Genomic DNA, 22,381 nt, shown 5'->3' with positions numbered 1-22,381 from the left:
CACTCCGAAGGACACAAAGGATCCCATTTGACCTCCTAACTTGCAAAAAGAATGTTATTCACCATCAATATTTTTAAAGACAGGGAGAATGTGTAATCTGCTGGGAAGTTTTGTGGTTTGTTGTTGTTTTTATTCCTTTTTAAAAAACTTATTTGTGAGATGAGTGATACGGAAGTGAAAGGTTTGTTTCCTTGTTTCAAGACCCAACTTTTAAGAAATACAACCACTAAACAAACAGACAAACACAAAAACACTCTCTTTCCCCTCAGGTGGCAATAACTCTCCAAGCTTAACTTTTAAAACATATTTTGTCTTCTTGTTTCTCCTCCCCTCCCAGCATATTCCTCTGCAGACACTACTGAAGTTCATGGTGGACATCGCCCAGGGAATGGAGTATCTGAGCAACAGGAATTTTCTTCATCGTGATTTAGCTGCTCGAAATTGCATGTAAGAGTCCTGGCCCAACCCGGGAGGGGTTAGACCTCATCGTGTGAGATATGTCGGGGGCCGGGTAAGAATAGGGGGTGGCCTGTTGCTGTTAAAACATGGAGGAGAGGCAGGTTTGGGAGGGGAGCGCGTGGCTGGCTCTGGAGATGGGATTTCTCTGGCTCTGATGTGTGACTGAGTCTCTTCACAACGTCTGCCTCCACGAGTCTGGTTGGCTTCCAGAACGTTCTCCTGTGACTCTTTATTTTCACCCTCTCAGCTTGGAGAGCTGGGGATGATCTTTATGATCCTTCCCCTTTGCCATCAGCTAGGTTTGGACCCAGAGTTACATATGTAAGTCAGCTAGTCATGGAGGCGGTAAGGAAAATCATAAGGGTTTTGTCTGTCAGGCTTCAAGATCCTGCCTTGTGAGTGTGTACTGTGAAACTACATGGAGGCTTTCCTCTTGCAGCAGAGAGACAAGGACTTCTACAAGAACTCTGACCTCAAGCTCCCCCCCTCTCCATCCTGCTCCAGCAGGACCATTATCTGCTCTAAATCTTCAAAAATAATAACTAGTTGTCGATTTTAGGTTTATTATTGCAACAAGAGAGAGTGTTCCTTAAATGTATTGCTGTTACTGTTTTTCTTGGTTGGAGATGTGACCATAGGGGCTGGCCCCCTACTACTTGTACCTCATTTTTAAAACCCAGAGGGGTCCTGTTTGTTTGTTGTGGTGGTGGCTTTTTTTTTTTTTTTAAGATTTTATTTATTTATCTGACAGACAGAGCATAAGCAGGGGGAGCGGCAAGCAGAGGGAGAGGGAGAAGCAGACTCCCCGCTGAGCGGGGAGCCCGATGCGGGACTCGAACTGGGGACCCGGGAATCATGACCTGAGCCGAAGGCAGATGCTTAACCAACTGAGCCACCCAGGCGCCCTTTGTTTGTTTTTATTTAAGTGATTTTTCTACCATGGAAGGAGAATCATGAAAACCTCTCTTTGCCCTTAATATTTCCTCCATGTTTTTCCCGTCAGGTAGGGTGACCAGCTGTCCACTTTGCCTGGGACTGAGGGATTTCCCAGGATGGGGGACTTTTCAGTTTTAAAAACCAGTGTCAGACAGACAGGAACAAGGCAGTCATCTCACCTCCAGACCACTCATTTCTCCTCCTTTCTCCTTCTTGTCTAGGATCTGCTTTAACAGCCTGGGCTGTAACTGCAACTGTATCCCTCTCATTTTCCAGTTAATTCCTCAAGTACCACCTGGCTATCTTAACAGGAAGTCCAGGGTCCCCCTCTTACAGCCTTTACTTGCCCACCTCCCCCAAACTGGCAGGAGCCAATGCTACTTCCAGACACGAGGCAGGAAGGCTACTGGGTGCTAAACGGGTCCACTGGAGGGCCCTGGATTTGGGCTGTGGCTCCTTCTCCTCCTGTGCAGCATCTCTTCCCTCCGGGCGGCCCCGCCCTCTGGGCACAGGTGCCCTTGCTGCTCCACACCCCCACACGAACCAGCGTGCAAGGTTGTAACTCCCTGTCACCTGCTCCGTCATTGGTCCCAAAGCAGGACCCTCCCAGGCGGATGGGGTCTCTCTCTTTTGCTTACTTACCATGAATGTTTTCAGCTGCGTCTGATGCAGACCTGTGATTTAGGCTTTGCCTCTGAATGGCACTGAGGACGTGAACTTGCTCTCTGTAGGTTACGAGATGATATGACCGTCTGTGTCGCGGACTTCGGCCTCTCTAAAAAGATTTACAGCGGTGATTACTACCGCCAAGGCCGCATTGCTAAGATGCCGGTGAAGTGGATCGCCATAGAGAGCCTTGCGGACCGAGTCTACACTAGTAAAAGTGACGTGGTATGTGCAGGACTTTGATTTGGAGCCCCACACTGCAAAGACGAAGGCGCGCCAGAAGAAGTGACTTAAGCTGGTGTTGCTCGACATGTTACTCTCTGATAAACTGAGGATTGGGAGCATGTTCACACCTTTTATTTAGCACTAGATTCTTTAATTCCGGTGAACACTAGATTCTGCTGAATCTGCTGAAGTCGTTTGATGTTCAGAAGATCTGTTTTTGCATAGGCCTTTCATTTATTCCCATTTTTTTTTTTGCTACAATATAGTGACTTATTGCCCACAACTAAGATATTCACATTAAATTGAATGAGTTCGTCCAATGGCTCTATATAAAAGGTGCCTTACCCAGAGATGAGGAAGAGCAGAGAGACTTGACAGCAGCAGGGGAACCGAGCATTACACAGAGCACTGACACGCGGAGAGAAGGCTATATCCGCCTTTGTCAGATTTCCCGGAACAGCCTTAGTACCCCCGGGGAAGTGTGGCTCTCTGACTCCCTCGTTATTGCGGCGCTGGGAGAGCAGCGTGTCTCAGGCGTAATTGTCAGCTTTGTGCACCATTATCGGGCTTTAAGGAAATGACCTTTCTTTTTCTTTTTTTTATTATGTTAGTCACCATACATTACATCATTAGTTTTTGATGCAGTGTTCCATGATTCATTGTTTGCATATAACACCCAGTGCTTCATTCAATATGTGCCCTCTTTAATACCCATCACCAGGCTAACCCATCCTCCCACCCCACCCCCTCTAGAACCCTCAGTTTAGTTCTCAGAGTCCATAGTCTCTCATGGTTCAGGAAATGACCTTTCTAAATGAAAAAGTCCATTCAGCCTTTCTGAAAAGACTTGCATCCTAACTTGTTGCTTTGTTCTCAGTGGGCATTTGGCGTGACCATGTGGGAGATAGCAACACGGGGAATGACTCCCTACCCGGGAGTCCAGAACCACGAAATGTACGACTATCTTCTCCACGGCCACAGGCTGAAGCAGCCCGAGGACTGTCTGGATGAACTGTGAGTGAGCGTCTCCGTGTCACTGGGCGCTCTGCACGGGCCAGTCAGCCGGCCCTGCGCAGACCTGGGGACACACGGCCGCTCAGCGGGAGGGGTCGCACTTAGCCAGATGGGTGTATATGGGAGGTGGCACACAGACGTCCCAGGCCACAAGCCTTTCTTGGTGTGGGAGCTGGTGTGTGCACATCTCCAGCGAGCCTGCACGTGTCCTGATGTTCTATAAGCACCTCTAGGAGACCTACCCTATAGACAAACAGGTTGACTCTACCGTATATGAGGGACTTGAATGATTACCTGCCCTCTTACTGCTACAGTTCTCTTTCTAGACAACATAAAACTATATAAAATCACAATAACATCTTCAGTGAGGAAATCTGGAGATCGAAGCCAGTGACACCGAGGTCAGCCTAGTCCTCGGAATTGCTGGGAGATGTTCTAGCAGTGCGATCCCTCGGCCCTGTGCCGAGACTGTGACTCTGTTGGTACAAAGTGGGCCTAGCAACGTAGGCATTAAAACCCTCCATGGGAGACTGTGTGCTCAGCGAGCGTGAGAGCCCCCAGCTCCAAGCGTGCAGGACCACAGTGACACCTGTCCCCACAGGCCCTCTCTCTTCGGGGCGGGCAGTATGGGAAGAGGCCCAGGACTTGCAGTCAGACTGGCCGCTGCCTCCCAACCAGCCACGTGTGTGGCCATCACAACTGACAGGACCTCTCTGTGCCTCGTTATTAGCCACACGCAAAAAAAGTAGAGTCCCATCCTCAGAAAAGGATTGGGAAGAAAAGTTAAAGAAGAGAACAGGCAGAATGCTCAGCCTCTGGGAGTGTCACATAATGGGACCAGTGATTAGTAGCATCATTCCACATCCATGTCCCCCAAACACCTTGCTGACCTTTTAAATATAATTTCTGTGGCACTGCTTCTAGCTTGGCGATTTGAACCTTCCTGATGGAAGTCACAGGAGTCCTGAGCTTAGAGAGGGCATTTCACCATATTTAGCAAGACTGTTTCAGGACTGTGGGCCTGCATGGACACCCCCCTACACACATACACACACACACACACACACACACACTCTGGCCCTGCTTCTACACACGGGTGAGAAGACCTAGGTCAGCATGCAGGCCTCCCAGATCCTGTCCAAGCCAAGCAGAAGGAAACTCTGTTGATCAGAGCCTCACCCTGCTTGGTGGTGATGGTGGTGGTTATTGTGGTTGTAAATATATAACACGAAGAACAGACACAAAAAACATAAGTCCTTTAGAAATGTCATGAAATTCTAATTAAATTAGATTTGGGGTTTTATGGTAGTTTTTAAAGGGTCCACATTAATGACATGTTTGCTTCTGAAAATGAGGAAGCAGTTGCAACCAAACAATATTGAATGAAGAGTTTTGTTGCCATTTCTTTCTTAGCTTCTCTTGTGCTCCAGAAGAAGTTGGCATTTGCAGCGATTATCTGGGGTCTTAGCAAGGTCCAAGCTGTGTCACATGGTGGTTTTGAGACATTTCACATAGAGCCAAGCAGGGAATGCTGAGTCGGTGAGAAGTTTTAGGTGAAAGAGTCATAGATGCTCTGTGTTAGGGAGTCAGGCAAAGCAGATGGGTCCACGGTCCCCACGCTACAGGCTTGCAGGGGCTCTGGTCAACCAGACCCTCTTCCCATGTCCCCCCCTCGAATCTGGATGCTGGAGAACAGTGTCTCCCAAAGAAGCCTCTGTGTTTACATATCCGTGCATTTTCTTTTTAAAAATGAGACAGATACTTCTGAGCTTCCCCTCCGTGTTTGCTGTCTATCCTTAGTTGAGATGAGTTCATTCCTGTGTTGAGTTGCCCCTTGGTCTCTTTAAACGCAACTCTAAGCACTATCACGCTGTAAGGAGCAGAGTACACCCTGTGCCCTGCCCTCCGATCCTGCCCTCCGAGGACCACCTCCTTCTCCCAGCATCAGCCTAGGCTGTAGGCCCTGCTTCCCGTCGCCCAAGAGGCCACACTGTGTGATGCCCCTGTCACCTACATGGGACGTTTCCTTAGCTGAGTTCACGGCGTCCTGGCTGCAGAACACCCCCTACCAGCTGGCCGCTATGGTTCACGACACTGGTGCTGATTGTCCTCATGGTCCAGCGTGACACCAGGGAGCCGCCTTGTTCTTCCTTTATCCCGCTCAGTCCTATCAGCCAGCACATGTCCTTCAGAGTGCCCCTCCCCTCCTTCCTGCCCCTAAGACCCTCAAACCATGGAAGCCCAGGGCTGGACGGGGCCTGGGGCCATCGACTTCCACTTTCTCATCACATATGTGGAAACAGTGGCACAGTGACCTCACAGTGTATGTGAGTGATGCGCAGGTCAGGGTCATTGTTGTTTCCCGTGGAATAGTGCAGGCCCTTCTATCTCCCATCTCATTTTTCTCCTTATCTCCAGGCTCCTAACACATTCTTTGGGTGGCAACCAAAGCGATCTTTCTGAAATTAGTCTGATCGTGGATGCCCTAAACCTAATCTCTCCGTGGTTCCCCATTGCCCATAGGGCAAAACCCAAACCCACTGTGATCTGACCTATGGCAGGCAGGGGGGCTGAATGGCTAAGAATGTGATGCTCGACATTCCTTTGCCAGGGACAAAGCAGGTGCTTGACAGATACGGGTGAATTCATCCATTTATAAATTTTGTACATTTGTATGGTTGCATTTTTTTAAACTCCTTTTTTAAATAGTGGTAAAATACATGTAACATAACCATTTATAAGTGGCTCAGTAGCGTTAAGTGCTTTCACTTTGTTATCCAACCATCGCTACTCTCCATCTCCAGGACTCTTTTCATCTTTTGAAACTGATAATCTATACCCATGAAGCAGCTCCCCGTTCTCCCCTGCCTTCAGCCCCTGGCAACTGTTAGGATTATCTCTTTTATAAAATCTCAACAGAAAAACAAAAATGACCAATTTACAAAGGCAACTACCAAACCTGTTGTTTTCTCTCTACCCCTAAAATTGAAATTATTAAACCTCACAGCCCCCTTCTACTCTCCAGGCCCTCTTGCTCCTCTTCTTGGTCCACTACTAAGGCATCACCCTTTGGCGGGGGGAGCAGCTTAGACAATATACATGCTCCCATGTCTGTAAAAGCCATGTTCATATTTTTAAGTACTTCACAAAGTACTGAAAGTAAAAAACATAAGTTTTGGGATGGGTGGCTCAGTCAGTGAAGCGTCTGCCTTCGGCTCAGGTCATGATCCCAGGGTCCTGGGACTGAGCCCCGCATCGGGCTCCCTGCTCAGTGGGGAGCCTGCTTCTCCCTCTGCCCCTCACCCCACTCGTGCTCTCTCTCTCTCTCTCTCACTCTCTCTCTCAAATAAATAACTAAAATCTTAAAAATAAATAAATAAGTTTCAAAGTGATTTTGCTACTTTGCTACATGAGAAAATGATAGGTTATTCAAATGCTTTCTCCTAAGACCCGGAAAAATTGAAAATAAGTTAAATAACACAGCCCCTTGATGAAGTAATGGAAAGGAGAATGTGTCTCTAAGGACAAAATTCCTCAAAGCTCATCTCAGAGGGCCAACAATCAAGGCTTTGTGGGGGGAAAAAGGAAGTCATGCAAATTGATTTATACCACAAAAACCATGAAAATGGAAACAAAAACTGTCAAGTCTTAAGTGGCCGTCTATTGAAGGTAAAAAGAGGGAGAGTACAAAGCACTCCGAAGCCTGATGTCCAGGTGAGAATCAGGATTCTCAGATGGGGGAGTATGGCCCTGCTGTTACCTCAGTGTCCTGTGTTCATGGCCGGCCCCTTCGTAGGCATAGTGCTTTGCAAATCTCCACCTCCCAGAAGCATGTGCAAGGGTTGATAAGGGCTGCAAAAGTAAACAAGTGAAAAGATATGAGATCTGCCCGTGTGTGAAGTACCACATGCTAGCAGAATTAGCCAAAGGATCTACATCATGTGTTCAATGTAAATACAGGAATTACATGTTTATGTTCATAGGATCGTGTCCACTCCATGTGTCAGTTGATTTAAATTTGGGTTGTTTTCATATCCAGCGACACAAATATCAAGTTCTCAAAACAGGACAGAATCAAAATGAAATGATGGTATAACTCACTCTTCATCTCCAGCCAGTAGTTCCTAATGCAGTCATCTCTTTGTTTGGTTGTGCTCATAATCCTTAATTCTATCAGACACGGGGAACAAAGAAGCTACCCGGAAGAGAGCGTTGTCTGTACAGAACACAGCAGAGGGGTCATGAGCCCCTGGGAGTAGGAGTTGTCCAGGCGGAGGCCGCTTCCCCTACTGACCACACAGCCGTGGTGGCATCTTAACATCCCTGAGTCCACTCTCATTTTTATTGCAAAGTAACAATGACCCAGGGCTGTTGAGAAGATTAAATGCAGTGACACACACAGAACACCTAGCCCTGTGACGTATACATCCTTCACCTCTTTAGCCCCTGCCCCAGGGCCCTGCTAACTCAGTTCTCCTGGTGGCAATCCCAGTTGGATGGTATGGAACTGGGGTCAGCCCACTTTTTCTGTGAAGTGCCAAATAATAAATATTTTTGGTTTTGCGGGCCATGTGGTTCTGCAGCAATAACGCAATTCTGCCACCGTAGCCCAGTAGACAATATGTCAACAACATATTTTACATAGATGTAGCTGTGTTCCAATAAAACTTCATTTACAGGGGCGCCTGGGTGGCTCAGTCATTAAGCGTCTGCCCTCGGGCCCCGCATCGGGCTCCCTGCTCCGTGGGAAGCCTGCTTCTCCCTCTCCCACTCCCCCTGCTTGTGTTCCCTCTCTCACTGTGTCTCTCTCTGTCAAATAAATAAATAAAATCTTTAAAAAAAAAACAAAAAACTTCATTTACAAAACAGACAGTGGGCTGGACGTGGCCCATGGGCCATAGAGTTTGCCAACCTCTAGCATGAAGGAAGGACCTGAAATACTCCTACTTTACAACGTTAGATATAATTGCCATGTATGTTCTGTATTCCTCCCGGAGCCAGAGAATCACTTATTACATACCCATGGGACATTTATACAAGTTGAACAAAATATTATGCCATGAGGCAAACCCCAGTAATTTCCCAGAAGTCGAATTAGTGTGGATTAAAATGTGACAGAATCAAAGGATAGGTGAAAACAAGGTGTGGATTGCACTCAGGGCTCCGGGTGCTGGACCGAGAAATAACTCACGCTTCTGCATCCTTGTAGGTATGAAATAATGCACTCTTGCTGGAGAGCTGAGCCCTTGGACCGACCTACGTTTTCCACGTTGAGGCTGCAGCTAGAAAAGCTCTTGGAAAGTTTGCCTGAAGTTCAGGACAAAGCTGATGTCATTTACATCAACACACAGTTTCCCGAGAGTTGTGAGGACCCTGGAGAGGGCCCCGCGCTTGCTCAGCTGGACATGAATATTGATCTTGACTCTATCATTGGTTCTTGTACTCCCAGTGCTGCCATCAGCGTGGTGACAGCAGAAGTTCATGAGAACAGACCTCACGAGGAAAGGTACATCCTGAATGGGAGCAATGAGGAATGGGGAGATCTGGCGTCTGCTGCCCCGGGAAAGAACTGTGTTTTACCGGAGGACAGACTTGTAAAAAATGGAGTCTCCTGGTCCCAATGCAGCACGCTGCCCTTGGGGAGCCCATCACCAGAAGGACTTTTATTTGCCGACGACTCCTCAGAAGACTCAGAAGTCCTCATATGAGGAGAGCTGAGACACGTTCCCAACTCAAGGAAATTCTTCTGCTTTAGGAGAATCCCTGCACATTCCATGTTTTTGGAATTTGTCTTCCTTTCCCAATCAAATGCCATGGCCGTAAAGCACCAGGTGAATGTTGTCAAGTAAGTCATCATGAAAAATACATAATATATATTTATTTAAAGAGAAAATACATATATATGTATATGCTGGAAAGAGACAAAAGATCTATTTTAGTAAAAGATGACGTATTTCATGTTGCTTCCCTTGCAGATCTAAAATTTACTCTTTAACAGCCTCATCTCTACAGCTGTTCCCTGATGTTAACATTTGCACAGAGTCAGTGTTATTTTTTTAAAGTCCTTTTCTTTTTCATGACCATTAAGTGTAAAAATAATTTGTAAAATGAAATGCTGTATTTGACTTTGCTTCTGGTCTTATGAAAAATCTGATATTCTTACATGAATCACCTATTTTATAAGAAAGATTTATTTAATACTTAAAGTTTTATAACTGATTAATTCTTTGATAGGACTTCCTAATAAAATATGAACGAGAAGGGATGTGTCATACTTACTTGGAAAGACAGTGGTCACTGACCAGCAGCCTCCACACCTTTGTGAAAGGAATTCCCTTAATGCCTGACCCTCGATGCAATCGCTTTGACCGATCTTGGCATTGTTCTTTCAGGATATGGAAAAACCACTCCAGAGTCCAAAAATGAAGAACAAAAAATATTGAAAAGTACAATCTGGGTGGAAAGATTTAAAATACCTTGTAGAAGAGAGTCTGACAGGTGGAGTGCTTTTCTGTTTGGGAGTCACAACTTGCACGCAGTAGACGTGGGCAGTGGGCAAGGTCCATCCTGGCTTAGAACTCAGCACCTCTGAGTTCACATCCAGGCTCTGCTACGTCTTGGCAGCCATTGTTCTCTGAGCACTTGCTGTGTTTCCAGCACTTTCCGTGAACTGCCCCATTTAATCTGTATATCACTACCATGGGTACCAATGCCATCATCATGTATGGGCCAGGAAACCGAGGCTGGAGACGTTGAGTAACCTGCTATGGCCCACATCTGGAGAGGGGTGCAGCCAGAATTTCAGAACCAAGTAATCTGATTCTGGCTGGCTCTGCGTGTGATTTGGGGGTTTGCTCCAGAGCCTCTCGACCTTTTAATCTTATCTAATAAACACATAGGTAGCACGTCGTTGGCCACATATAGCACTCATTTCATCCTAATAACAACCTCAGCAGGTAGGTACTGCTATTATCTCTACTTCACAGATGGGTGGGCTGAGGCAGGAAGACCCTAACTTACTCTGCCGATGAAGGCAGTAGAGTGATGCAGGGTAAGCACTAATCCCTCGGGCCTGTTGCTCCTTACTTGTGAGGAGTCTCAGCCAAGCCACCGCAGCCTGTGAGCATCCGTGTGTGCACGGGGCCCAGAGGTGTGGTCCCCACAGCCTGGGTCCTGGTCCTGGCTCCCAACCCAGGAGCCCCAGTCTCCAGCATGAGCCTGCTTCACTGTTACTGTGAAATGCTCCATGCAAGAAAGTTCTGAAGGTTTGAAAAGGATCTGCATTGTTGTAGAAAATGCCAGCATCACATTTTATCAGTGAAAGAGGAAAAAAAAAAAAAAAAAGGCTGTTAGAGCCTATAAAGATAATTTCTACTATTAGAAATTTTGGAATGGTTGTTAAAAAAATCAACAAAAAATTTATATCACCTACTTGTGCAAACCAAGTTTCTTATTGAGGGTCACTATCAAGAATGTGAGTAGTTCATCATTAAATCCTGGATCAGGAATTGACTGGCTAGTCTATGGCCATACCACCCGGAACGTGCCTGATCTCGTCTGATCTCGGAAGCTAAGCAGGGTCGGGCCTGGTTAGTACTTGGATGGGAGGAATTGACTGGCTAGTTCAAGCAAAAAAAACCTGATGTAGAAAGGTATGTTCACATCCATAAGATAAATAAGCAAATTGAAAAACTGTTATTTCGAAGTTTCACATAAATTTAATATATCTAAATTAATATATTTTGTGCTTTATATTTCTACTGTAATTGTATAGTGTAAATAAATAGATAATAAATACCTCATCGAATGTTCACAGCTCCCCCAAATCCTGTCTAGTTTGCTCAGCCTGTGCCATGTGGCCTGAGAAGGGCCGAGAAGCCTGGACCCGTTCTGCTACAGAAGAGCGTGGAGAGGTGAGCAAGCTGTGGCTTCTGGCTTTTCTTGAGACATCAACAAACACAGTAGAGAAACTCACTTCATCTCCAACCCACAGCAATGTACCAGGCCCTTGATTAAATGGGATGTGATGGGCAGCAACTTCCCATCCCTGCTTTCTTTTTCCAAGAGGGGAATGAAGCTGCCCTACCATTATTCAGACATTTCAAATCCACTGAGAACTTTGGTATCACAGTGGTTCTTCTTAGCTACATTTAAAAGTTTGAAAGCTCTGGAAGAACTAACATTCAGAGGACCCAATCATTGGGAAACTCTTGTACTGTCTCCTGTGCATGAACTGAAAATAGCCTTTTAAATTCCCTTTTGTAAAAACTCAAATTACTTTTGTAAAGTGGCTCTTATGGGCAAAAAGGGGAGGGAGAGAAAACAGAGAGAAACAAATTGGGTCATTGTCTTCAGCCAGCTGGGATGGGCCGGAGAGGGCAAGGGGGCAAGAGAAATAAACAAATACCAGAAATACTCATGACCTGCAGGGACTAGCTCTGCCTCGGAGGGTTTTTCTTGCTTCCTCCCTCCCTGCCTCCCTCCTTCCTTTCCCTTCCCTTCCTTTCTTTTCCTTTCCTAAGTAGGAAGGAGAAGTGAAGATCAGAGCCTCCTAAGCTGGGCCACACAGCCAAGGGCAGAGGCTGGACGGGAACCAGTCATGTGAACACTCCTTGGGCAGTCTAGGCAGGTCACTTGGCTCTCCTGGAGCCCGACTTTCTCTAAGTGTACAGTAAAAATAACAATCCCTTCTCCTGCAACCCCCTGGGTGGTTCTGTAGGAAAGGGAGGAGGCAAGGTCTTTGAAAGAACTTTACATTTATTAGAGGCTTTTCCCAATTAGAAGCTTCTCCCAATTTTGTTTTTTATGCAGTACAAACTCACCATTTGTCATATTAGAAATATTTTCCCTGATTGTGTTATCAACTCCCTCCAAAATAACACAAAATCACTCAAAAATAAAAGAATTTCACCATTGCCAGGGATGCACACAAGTGAGGAAGTTGGCAGAGGGAAGGAGACTCGCCACCATCCCTCACCTCAGATGGCTCCTGGGCTCAGAGGCAGGCAACTCTCTACACCCTGATGCCTGAAGGTTCCTCTCCTATCCATCTCATCCTGGAGTTTGGCTCCTTGTGAGCCTCGGTGCCCATCAATCCCCGTATATGGGTGATGGCAAGCAGTAGTGGCCTTATCGACAAATTGGGGGACCAGAAGTGGGTCCGAGTGCCCTCCCGGGTTGGGGGGACTCTCCCTCTGGCTCCATGACCCTAGACCAAGCAGAAGTTCCTGCTCAGGAAACAGGCCAAACCACAGTCTCTTATCTTGCAAATCAGATTGACTGTGGCCAGACTAATCCTGACTCATGCAAGTCAGGACATTTGTGACTTCTTCTGGTCAATGGCAAAAACAAGTGGGAACTTCTGCTGAGTCAATGGGAAAATAATTGACCCAAAAATAAACCAGCTATGACAGCAACTTCTCTAAAGACATTTAGTTACTTTGGATGACAAATGAAAAAGTGGAAAGTTTTGTTTTCTTTAATGAACATTTCAGTAATGCATGATGTTTCTATATGTAGATTTTATCCTCTTTTAAAGCTCCCAGAACAGAAGTAAAACTGCCCTTCTATTTAATGTAAGCCTGTCTAAATTACCTAAATTAATTGTATTTAAATGTGATGAGGGGTGCCTGAGTGGCTTAGTTGGTTAAGCGTGGGACTCTTGGTTTTGGCTCAGGTCCTGATCTCAGTGTCCTGGAATCGAGCCCCACATTGGGCTCCAAGCTCAGCATAGAGTCTGTTTGTCCCTCTCCCTCCCCCTCTGCTCCTTTCCACCACCCCCCCAAATAAATAAATAAAATCTTTAAAACAAAAACTTTTTTTTTAATGTAATGATTATTTCTAAAGCTGTAACCCAAAGACCACTACCTCAGAATATTTTCATGTACAATATCTTCTATTGAAATGGGATTCCATGTATAGATATTTGAAAGAGCAACTTGATTATTCTATATATTAACCCTTCCTACCTCTTAAGGACACAAGAATATGAAATTAATTCATGAATTTATTGAGACTGTGCAGTTACAAATTCTAACCAAGGCAGTGGTTTCAAACAACAGTCCTATGAGGACACGTATAATCAATTCATCCATTTACTAATATTCACTGAGAAGGCTCTTTTCTGAACATTGGGATTTGCAAAGAACAGCCTTGCTGTCTTGAATAACAGTCCAGAGGAGGGAACACAGGGCTTCAAATGAATACTTTCTTTTAAAGAATATTCCTCAGAATGCTCTGACTTGCACATTTTGTTGAAGCCAAGCCTGCAGATGATGTTTAGACTCTAACAAACCTCAGAACTAGAGAGCAAGTGCTTTCCCTGGAAGCAGGGTCTAAGGCCCTGCCCTGTCAAAATTAAAGGGCCATCCACTGGAGTTTGAAACTTTGAAAACCAAAGTTCCCATTATACCACAATGGTATGGGCAGTTCAAGGGAACATAGACTGCTGCTTTAACTCCATGAGTCCTGATGGCTTCTTTTTAACATAGTCTCTCCAAGGATAGAAAATAATTTCTTGTTACATAAATTTGTGGTTCTCCAAATCCTTTTCTTCCTATAGTTCACATTAGAGTATTTCTAATGACCTATCTTCAGATTTGCTACTTCTTTCTTCTGCCAGCTCACATCTGCTGTTGAGTCCTTCTAGAGAGTTTTTCATCTCAGTAATTTTACCTTTTTAAAAAACATTTAAAAAAAATTTTTTTAAAGTTAACTCTACCCCCAATGTGGGGCTTGAACTCAACGACTCAGAGATCAAGTGCTGCATGCTCTACAGACTGGGCCAGCCAGGTGCCCCTCAGTAATTGTACTTTTAACTCCGAAAGTGCCATTTTTTTCTTTTAATAACTTGTATTTCTTTGTATTCTCTATTTCATTTTGAGTTAAAAATTTTAAAACATAGTTTTCTTTAGTTCTTTGAACATATTTATAAATAGATGCTTTTTAAAATAATAAAATGTCTGCTAAGTCTATTATCTGGGCCTCTTCAGGGACAATTTCTATTGAATACTTTTTTTTCTATGTATGAGTTAACTTATTTATTTGCATGTTTCACATATTTTTTGTTGAAACTAGATATTTCAGGTCATATATAACAGTAACAATAGATCCTAATTTGTCCCTCCTTCCAGAGGTGGATGTTACCACTGTTTGTTTTCTTATTTGTTTTGTTTAGTGGCTTGCCTGAATTAATCCTGTAGACTGTGTTTCTCCTCCAGTGTTTGATCACTGATGTCTCTGCTTATTTAATCTTTAAAAATTATTCTTGTTTTCATTTTTTAAGTCTGGCTGTTAAGGGGTTCACCCCTGGGTCAGCATGGTTTAGTAATAAGCCAGCCATTGGTCAGTGTTGTACTTAAAACATCTTGAGCCAATAAAGCCTCTACCTTTTGTTTCTGGATCTATCTACAGCTTGGAGAATATATTCCAAATTCAGGAAATTTACAAGTCTGCCCTCCATTCACAGTGTTCCCTGTTCAGCCAGTGATAAGTAGTTCACTAAATGTTAATGGATTAAACATTCTAATTGAAAAGACAGAGATCATTAGGCTGGATAAAAAGGGACTTATATCTAGAAATATAAATAATTCTTACAACTCAACAATACGAAGACAACCTGATTTTTAAAAGGGAAAAGAAAACAATTTTTTAAAAGGGTAAAGGATTTGAATATATACTTTTCCTAAGAAGATATATAATGGCCAATGAACATATGAAAAAATATTCAACATCAGTAGTCATTAGGAAAATGTAAATCAAAACCACAGTGAGGGGCACCTGGCTGGCTCCGTTGGTGGAGCATGCAACTCTTGATCTCAGAGCTGTGAGTTCAAGCCCCACAGTGGGTGTAGAGATTACTTACAAATAAAATCTTAAAAAAAAAAAAACAACAGTGAGATACCACCTCACAGCTACTAGAATGGCTATAATCTAAAAGACAGTTAGTGGGCGCCTGGGTGGCTCAGTCGTTAAGCGTCTGCCTTCGGCTCAGGTCATGATCCCAGGGTCCTGGGATCGAGTCCCATATCGGGCTCCCTGCTCTGCGGGAGGCCTGCTTCTCCCTCTCCTACTCCCCCTGCTTGTGTTCCTGCTCTCACTATGTCTCTCTCTGTCAAATAAATAAATAAAATCTTTAAAAAAAAAAAAAGCCAGAAAAATAAAAGACAGTAACAAGTATTGGTAAGGATGTGAAGAAATTGGAACCCTCGTACATTGCTGATATTACAAAACAGTACAGCTGCTTTAAAAAATAGTTTGGCAGTTCCTCAAATAGTTAAAACATAGATTTACATTATGACCCACCAATTGCATTCCTAGGTGTATACCCTAGAGAATTGAAAACATGTTCACACAAAAACTTATACACAAATATTCATAGCAGTGCTATCCATGATAACCAAAAAATGGAAACAACTTAAATGTTCATCAGTGGATGATGAATGGATAAATAAAATGTGGGATATCTATACCATGGAATGTTATTCAGCCATAATGTTTTGTTTTTTTTTTTAAGATTTTATTCATTTATTTGACAGAGAGATAGACAGAAGAGCACAAGCAGAGGGAGTGGCAGAGGGAGAGGGAGAAGCAGGCTCTGCACTGAGCAGGGAACCCGATGCGGGACTCGATCCCAGGACCCTGAGATCATGACCGGAGCCGAAGGCAGATGCCCAACCATCTGAGCCACCCAGGCGCCCCAGCCATAATGTTCTGATACATGATGCAATGTAGATTAACTCTGAAAATATGCTGAGTGAAAGAAGCTAATCACAAAGGACCATATTTTGTGTGATTCCACTTATGTGAAATATCCAGAATAGGCAAATCCATAGAGAAAGAAAGTAGATTAATGTTTGCCTGGGGCCGGGGGAGGAGAGAACAAAAAGTGACCGCTAGGGGCGTCTGGGTGGCTCAGTTGGTTAAGCATCTGCCATCAGCTCAGGTCATAATCCCAGGGTCCTGGGATCGAGTCCCACATCAAGCTCCCTGCTCAGCGGGGAGTCTGCTTCTCCCTCTCCCTCTGCCCCTCCCCCTGGCTCGTTCTCTCTCTCTCTCTTTCTCTCTCTCAAATAAATAAATAAAATCTTTTTTAAAAAAGTGACTGCTAATGGATTCAGGGTTTCTTTTGGGGGGATGACTATAATTACGGATTTTTATAGATTTTCAACTAGTTTTTCCTTCACTCATCTAAGAAATTCTGTTCTTAGGTGCTTAAGTATATAGGATTACTGTGTCTTTCTGATGAAGTGACCCCTTTCACATTATGAAAATACCTTCTTTATATCCCTCATAATATTCTCTGCTGTGAAATCAACTTTGCCTGATGTTAATATAGTCATTCTGGCTTTCCTCTTTGTACTGTTAGCATATCATATAATTTTTCATGCTTTTCAGTTTTAACCTATTCTGTTTTTATAGTTAAAGTGCCTTCCATGTAGGCAACATACAGCTGGATTTTTTTCAACCAATCCAACATCACTGCCTTTTAACTAAGATAATTAGACCATTGGCATCCAATATGATTATTGATATGGTTGGGTTTCAAGTAACCATCTTGGTATTTGTTTTGTATTTGTCCTATCTGTTCTTTATTCCCTTTATCTACTTTTTCTGTCTTCTTTTGGAATAATCAAATATTTTTTGTGATTCCATTTTACCTCCCATGAGTTTTTGTCTTCTAGTGATTATCTTAAGATTTATAGTTATATGTTTAACTTATCACAGTCTCTGTTCAAGTGATATATCATTTAAAGTATAGTATAAAAACCATACAATGATATTATTTCCACTTCTCCCCTCCTGGGCTTTATGCTATTGATGTACAGATTTTATTTCACACATGTAATAAACCCAAAAATGGTGTTAGAGATACTATTTCAATAATAAGGAAAGATCTTTCTTTTTAAAAGATTTTATTTATTTATTTGAGATTGAGAGAGCGAGACCAAGTGAGAGAGAGCACAAGCAGGGGGAGGGGCTGAGGGAGAAGCAGACTCCCCGCTGAGCAGGGAGCCCAACACGTACCCAATCCCAGGACCCCAGGACCATAACCTGAGCTGAAGGCAGACGCCCAACTGACTGAGCCACCCAGGCGCCCATAAGAAAAGATCTTATATAGTTACATGTTGTTACCATTTCCACTGCTCTTTATTCCTTTGTGTGAATCCAGTCTTCCACCTCGAATTATCTTCCGGACGTTTCTTCTCGGGCTGGTCTTCTCATGATTAATTCCTTCAGCTTTTCTAAATCTGAAAATGACGATTTCTCATTTGTTTTTGCATATTTCTGTTGAGCATTGATTTCTAGATTGAAAAAAATTTTTCTCTCAATACTTTTAAAATAATGTTTCTCCATTGTCTTCTTGTTTGTATTGTTTCAGACAAGAAATTTATGTCATTCTTTTTTTTACTTAAATTTTTTTTATTTTTATTTTTTAAAGATTTTATTTATTTATGAGAGAGAGGGAGAGAGGGAGCGGGTGTGCAAAAGAGTGAGAGAGAGCATGAGCAGGGGGAGGGGCAGAGGGAGAAGCAGGCTCCCCGCTGAGCAGGGAGCCTGATGCGGGGACTTGATCCTGTGACTCCAGGATCATGACCTGAGCCAAACGCAGAGGCTTAACCAACTGAGCCACCCAGGTGCCCCAATTTATGTCATTCTTATCTCTCTTTTTTTTTGTATGTAACATGTCCTTTTTCTTTGCCTTAAAAAAAAAAAAAAGATTTATTTATTTATTTTAGAGACAAACAGTGTGAGCAGGGGGAGAGGCAGAGGGAGAGATACACACTACCCACTGAGTATGGAGCCCAATGTGGAGCTCCTCCCAGGACCCTGAGAACATGACCTGAGCTGAAATCAAGAGTCAGCCACTTACCGACTGAACCACCTGAGCACCCCCTTTTTCTTTGCTTTTAAGATTTTTTTCTTTATCACTGATTTTATGCATTTGCTTATGATATGCTTTGGTGTAATCTTTGGATTTCTTTTGTTTGGCTTTAATTGATCTTCTCGGATCTGTGAGTTTATAGTTTTTATCAAGTTTGAGAAAATTTCAGCCATTATTCATTCAAAACTTTTTTCTGACCCTTCCTTCTTTTGGGGATTCCAATTACACATATATTGGGCCACTTGACTACCCACTGATGCTCACCGCTCACTGATGCTTAATATTTTTTCATTCTTTTTTCTTTTCTGAGATTTTGATTCGTTTTTATTCCTATGTCTTGAAGTTCACTAATGTTTCCTTCTGCAGTAGCCAATCTACCATTAATCCCATCCAGTATATTTTTTATCTCATGCACTGTATTTTGTATTGCTAGAACCTTCATTTGGTCTTTTTTCTATTTTCTATGTCTCTACTTAACTTTTGCACATATGGAATTAAGTTACAATAACTTTTGGGGTGCCTGTGTGGCTCAGTTGGTTGGGTGTCTGCCTCCGGTTTAGGTCATGATCCCAGCATCCCAGAATTGAGCTCCGTGTTGGGCTCCCTGCTTGGCAGGGGGTCCACTTCTCCCTCTCCCTCTGCCCCTCCTTGTGTGCTTTCTCTCTTACTCTCTCTCTCAAATAAATGGATAAAACCTTTTTAAAAAGTTACAATAACTTTTAATATTCTTTTCTGCTCATTCTGACATGTGTCAGTTCTAGATCAGTTTCAATTTTTTTTTCCCTCTTCCTATGTCTCATATTTTCCTGATTCTTTGCATACTTGGTAATCTTTAATTGGATGACAGACATTGTGATTTGACCTTCTAGGGTGCTGGAGATTTTTTATATACCTATAAATATCCTTGAGCTCTGTTCTAGGACACAGTTACTTAGAAACTATTTGGCCTTTTGGGTCTTGCTTTTAAGATTTGTTAATTGGGCTCAAGAGCCTTGTTTAATCTAGGACTGTTAGTCCTCACTGTTGGGGCAAAAAACTTTTGAGTACTCTAGAAAATGCCCTAAATTATGAAATTTCCTAGGTTAGCTGATCAGAACAGGCACTTTTCCTAGCCCTTTCTGGTACTGTTCCTTCTTATTCTTTTTGGTGAATCTTTTCTTGGCGTCAGGCAGTTTCCTCACATGTAGAGAGTGATCAGTTCTTGCTGAAGATTTGAGGAGTACTATCTCTAGATCTCAAGTTTCCCTCATTGTACAGCTCTTTCCACTCCATATTCAGTCCTACGAACTAGCTGTCTTACTCACATTGGATCCCAGCTTAGTCTTCTAAACTCTGGGAACTCGCTAAGTCTGCTTTGGTTTCTCCTCCCTATATTTTGGCCTGGAAACTTTCTCAAGCTAGTAAGCTGGACCAGTCAAAGGGCCTAACTTTCTTTCTTTTTTTTTGTTTTGCTTTGTTTTTTTAATTCTTATGGGATGGGATAATTGTCCATTGCCTGATGCCCAGTGTCTTGAAAACTGTTGCTTCATATATTTGGTCTGCTTATTGTCGTTGTTTTAGGCAGGAGGGTAAATTTGGTCCCTACTGCTTCATCTAGCGGAAGTCTCTAATGTACTTTCTATAAACTTTTTATTATGGAAAATTTCAAACTTACACAAAAGTAGGCAGGATTGTCATGTAAATGCCCATGTGTCCATCTCCAGGTCTTAGAAAATGATCAACTCACGGCCAATCTTGTTTTATCTGTGTCCCCACTCGCTTCTCTCCCTCTTGTATTATTTTAAAGCAAATCCCAGACATCGTGAAAATTTATGCTAATATTTTCAGGGTGAGTTTCTGCAGTGATCCCTGTCAGTGCCCTGCCCATATTCCCCCTGTCCTTTCATTTCAGTGTGCCTGAACTGACTCTAGCTCTCATGGTCTGCATCTCTTTGCTTAAAGGCTTTCCTGCAAAGTGGGGAGAACTACTGTGTCCTGCTCATAGCAGGCTGGAACTGCCAGTGTCATTGGTGCCACCCCCCTGCCCAGGGACAGACCCTAACCAAGGACTAACGGGTATGAAGATATAAATATCTCAGCTCCTTCATCCCTTGTGAGATGATTATGAGGCATGTGCTTCACACCTTTCTCCTAAGTTTCTCAATGGGATTACATTCCCTTTGCCCACAGTAGTAGTCGATGTGATAATGCCCCCTTTATTATCTGTATCCCCTCTGTGTCACATTTGCTCACTCCCTGTATCAGTTTTCCAGGGCTGCCATAACAAAGTACCACAGACTGGGCGACTTAACATAATTTATTTTTTCGTGATTCTAGAAGCTAGAAGTCCAACATCAAGGTGTCAGAGTTCAAGGTGTCAGCAGGGCTGGTTTCTTCTAAACCTCTCTCCTTGGCTTATAGATGACTGTCTTCTCACTGTGTCTTCACATGGTCTGTGTGTGTGTGTGTCCTAATCTCCTCCTCTTATAAGAATACCAGTCATACTGGAGTAGGGCCCACCTATTCAACCTCATTTTTACCTTAATTACCTCTTTTAAGGCCCTATTTCCAAGTACAGTCACATCCTGAGGTATTAGGGTTTAAGACTTTACCATATGAATTTTGGGGGAAAAATTCAGCCCACCACACTCCCCTACTGATAATTCCTGCATCTCTCAAATGAACTACTTCTACTCAAATCTATCTCAGGGTCTGCTTCTGGGCAAACTCAAGTGAAGGAAATCTCTAAAAGATAAAGGACTCTTAAAAAAAATAACCAAATTACCCCATACACTCTCGATAGCTATGCTTCAAGGCTTTACCTATTCTGCCTTGTACAATTGGCTTTTTACATGTGCACATCTTTTTATATTTTTATGTCCTCACAGTGATGGCAGGGACTACGCTGTATTGATCTTATCCCTATCCAGGCAGTGCCTTGGATGCAGGAGATACCAATGCTGCTTGATTTGCTCAAGTCAATGACAGTAGTTCTAATCTGCCTTGGAAACCAGGCTTTAACAGAATAGCCACAAAATCTAAATGACAAAAGTACTTGTACTTTTAATAATGTAAAATCCTTGCTGAGTCTATTACCAGCAATGTATACAAATGTGCAATACCTAGCACTAAGGCAAACAATATATGTTGACTGAATTAAGGTTTCAGTGATTTAAATTAGAGGTATATATAGCATCATCAACTGAAGTTGGAAGCTAAAAACTCTGGATTACAGAGACATTTATAGTAGACACGAATTTATATAAAATATCTTCAAACTGCTAGTGCCACCTACTGGTGGGGATTGGCCAGTGTTCCAGAAACCTATCTCCGTGCTCTTGAATTTCGATGGTTGTATAACAAAGGGCCTATATGAATCATTAGTAAACAATAAAAAATATTTATATATAATTACAAGTGTCTTGTGAAAAGGAACTATCACAAATTCAATCTTCACATTTATATATACACATGAGCCTCAACTCAATACTCTGAACTAGACCCTCAATAATTACTGGCTAAATACGTGACTAGGGTGACTGATAAGGCAGAGAGAGCCTCTTGACTATAAATCAGTCTTATTTTACGTTATAACAATATTAATCCAGGATTGTATTCTTCCTCTGGACATTACTTACATTTGATAATAAAGTAGTTCTCTTTGACATCAAAGACGTCAATGCTGGGCTAAGTACACAGTAAGACAGATGTAAGCCCTGTCTCTTTCAGCTTTAAGTAATCAGGCGGCTTTATTTGTCTGAAAATTACTAACTGTGCTACCGACGTTATGCTTACAACACAGTGCCTTGGGTCCAGCTGACCCTGACCTCGAAGTACTTTCCAGACCACTTTCCATGAATTTAGGGAACAGTTTGTTTCCCTTGAGCTGGGGTAGGGGCACGTGCAGAGGATGCAAGAAACTGAGACACAAGGAGCAGAACTTTGACACGAAACCATCCCATACTCTCGGACCACAACCACAGTGAAATCTGGGACCTGAGTTTTCCCCGCCTCAGGCCGGCCCCGCCTCCCACCCCGCCCCTGCCCCAGTATGGTCCCGCCCACACCCCCGCCTATTCCCGCGGCCCCGCCTCCACCCTCGGGCCCAGTCCTGAGTCCCACCTCCCCTCCCGGCCCCGCCCCAAATCTAGCCCCGCCCCTAGACATCTCTTCTCCCGACCCCGCCTCCCCACTCGGGCCCGGCCCCCGAGGCACGCC

General features: G+C 43.5%; 1 protein-coding gene across 2 annotated transcripts in view; it reads left to right on the top strand.

The window, feature by feature from the left end:
- Positions 1 to 9,561, top strand: part of MERTK (MER proto-oncogene, tyrosine kinase) — a 105,059-nt gene extending 95,498 nt beyond the window's left edge. For both annotated transcript variants that reach the window (XM_006737318.3, XM_081796792.1), the window contains exons 16-19: positions 338 to 447; positions 2,127 to 2,286; positions 3,164 to 3,300; positions 8,510 to 9,561. In XM_006737318.3, coding sequence (XP_006737381.1) covers positions 338 to 447; positions 2,127 to 2,286; positions 3,164 to 3,300; positions 8,510 to 9,008 — 906 coding nt within the window. In that variant the 3' untranslated portion in view covers positions 9,009 to 9,561. The remainder of the gene's footprint in view (positions 1 to 337; positions 448 to 2,126; positions 2,287 to 3,163; positions 3,301 to 8,509) is intronic.
- Positions 9,562 to 22,381: the final 12,820 nt, after the last annotated feature.

This window comes from Leptonychotes weddellii, chromosome 10 (assembly GCF_054177405.1).
Source record: "Leptonychotes weddellii isolate Sample4059 chromosome 10, ASM5417740v2, whole genome shotgun sequence".
In the NCBI taxonomy this organism is placed as follows: domain Eukaryota; kingdom Metazoa; phylum Chordata; class Mammalia; order Carnivora; family Phocidae; genus Leptonychotes; species Leptonychotes weddellii.
The sequence above is the reverse complement of the archived record's forward strand: the minus strand, read 5'-3'. Positions and strand labels throughout refer to the sequence as shown.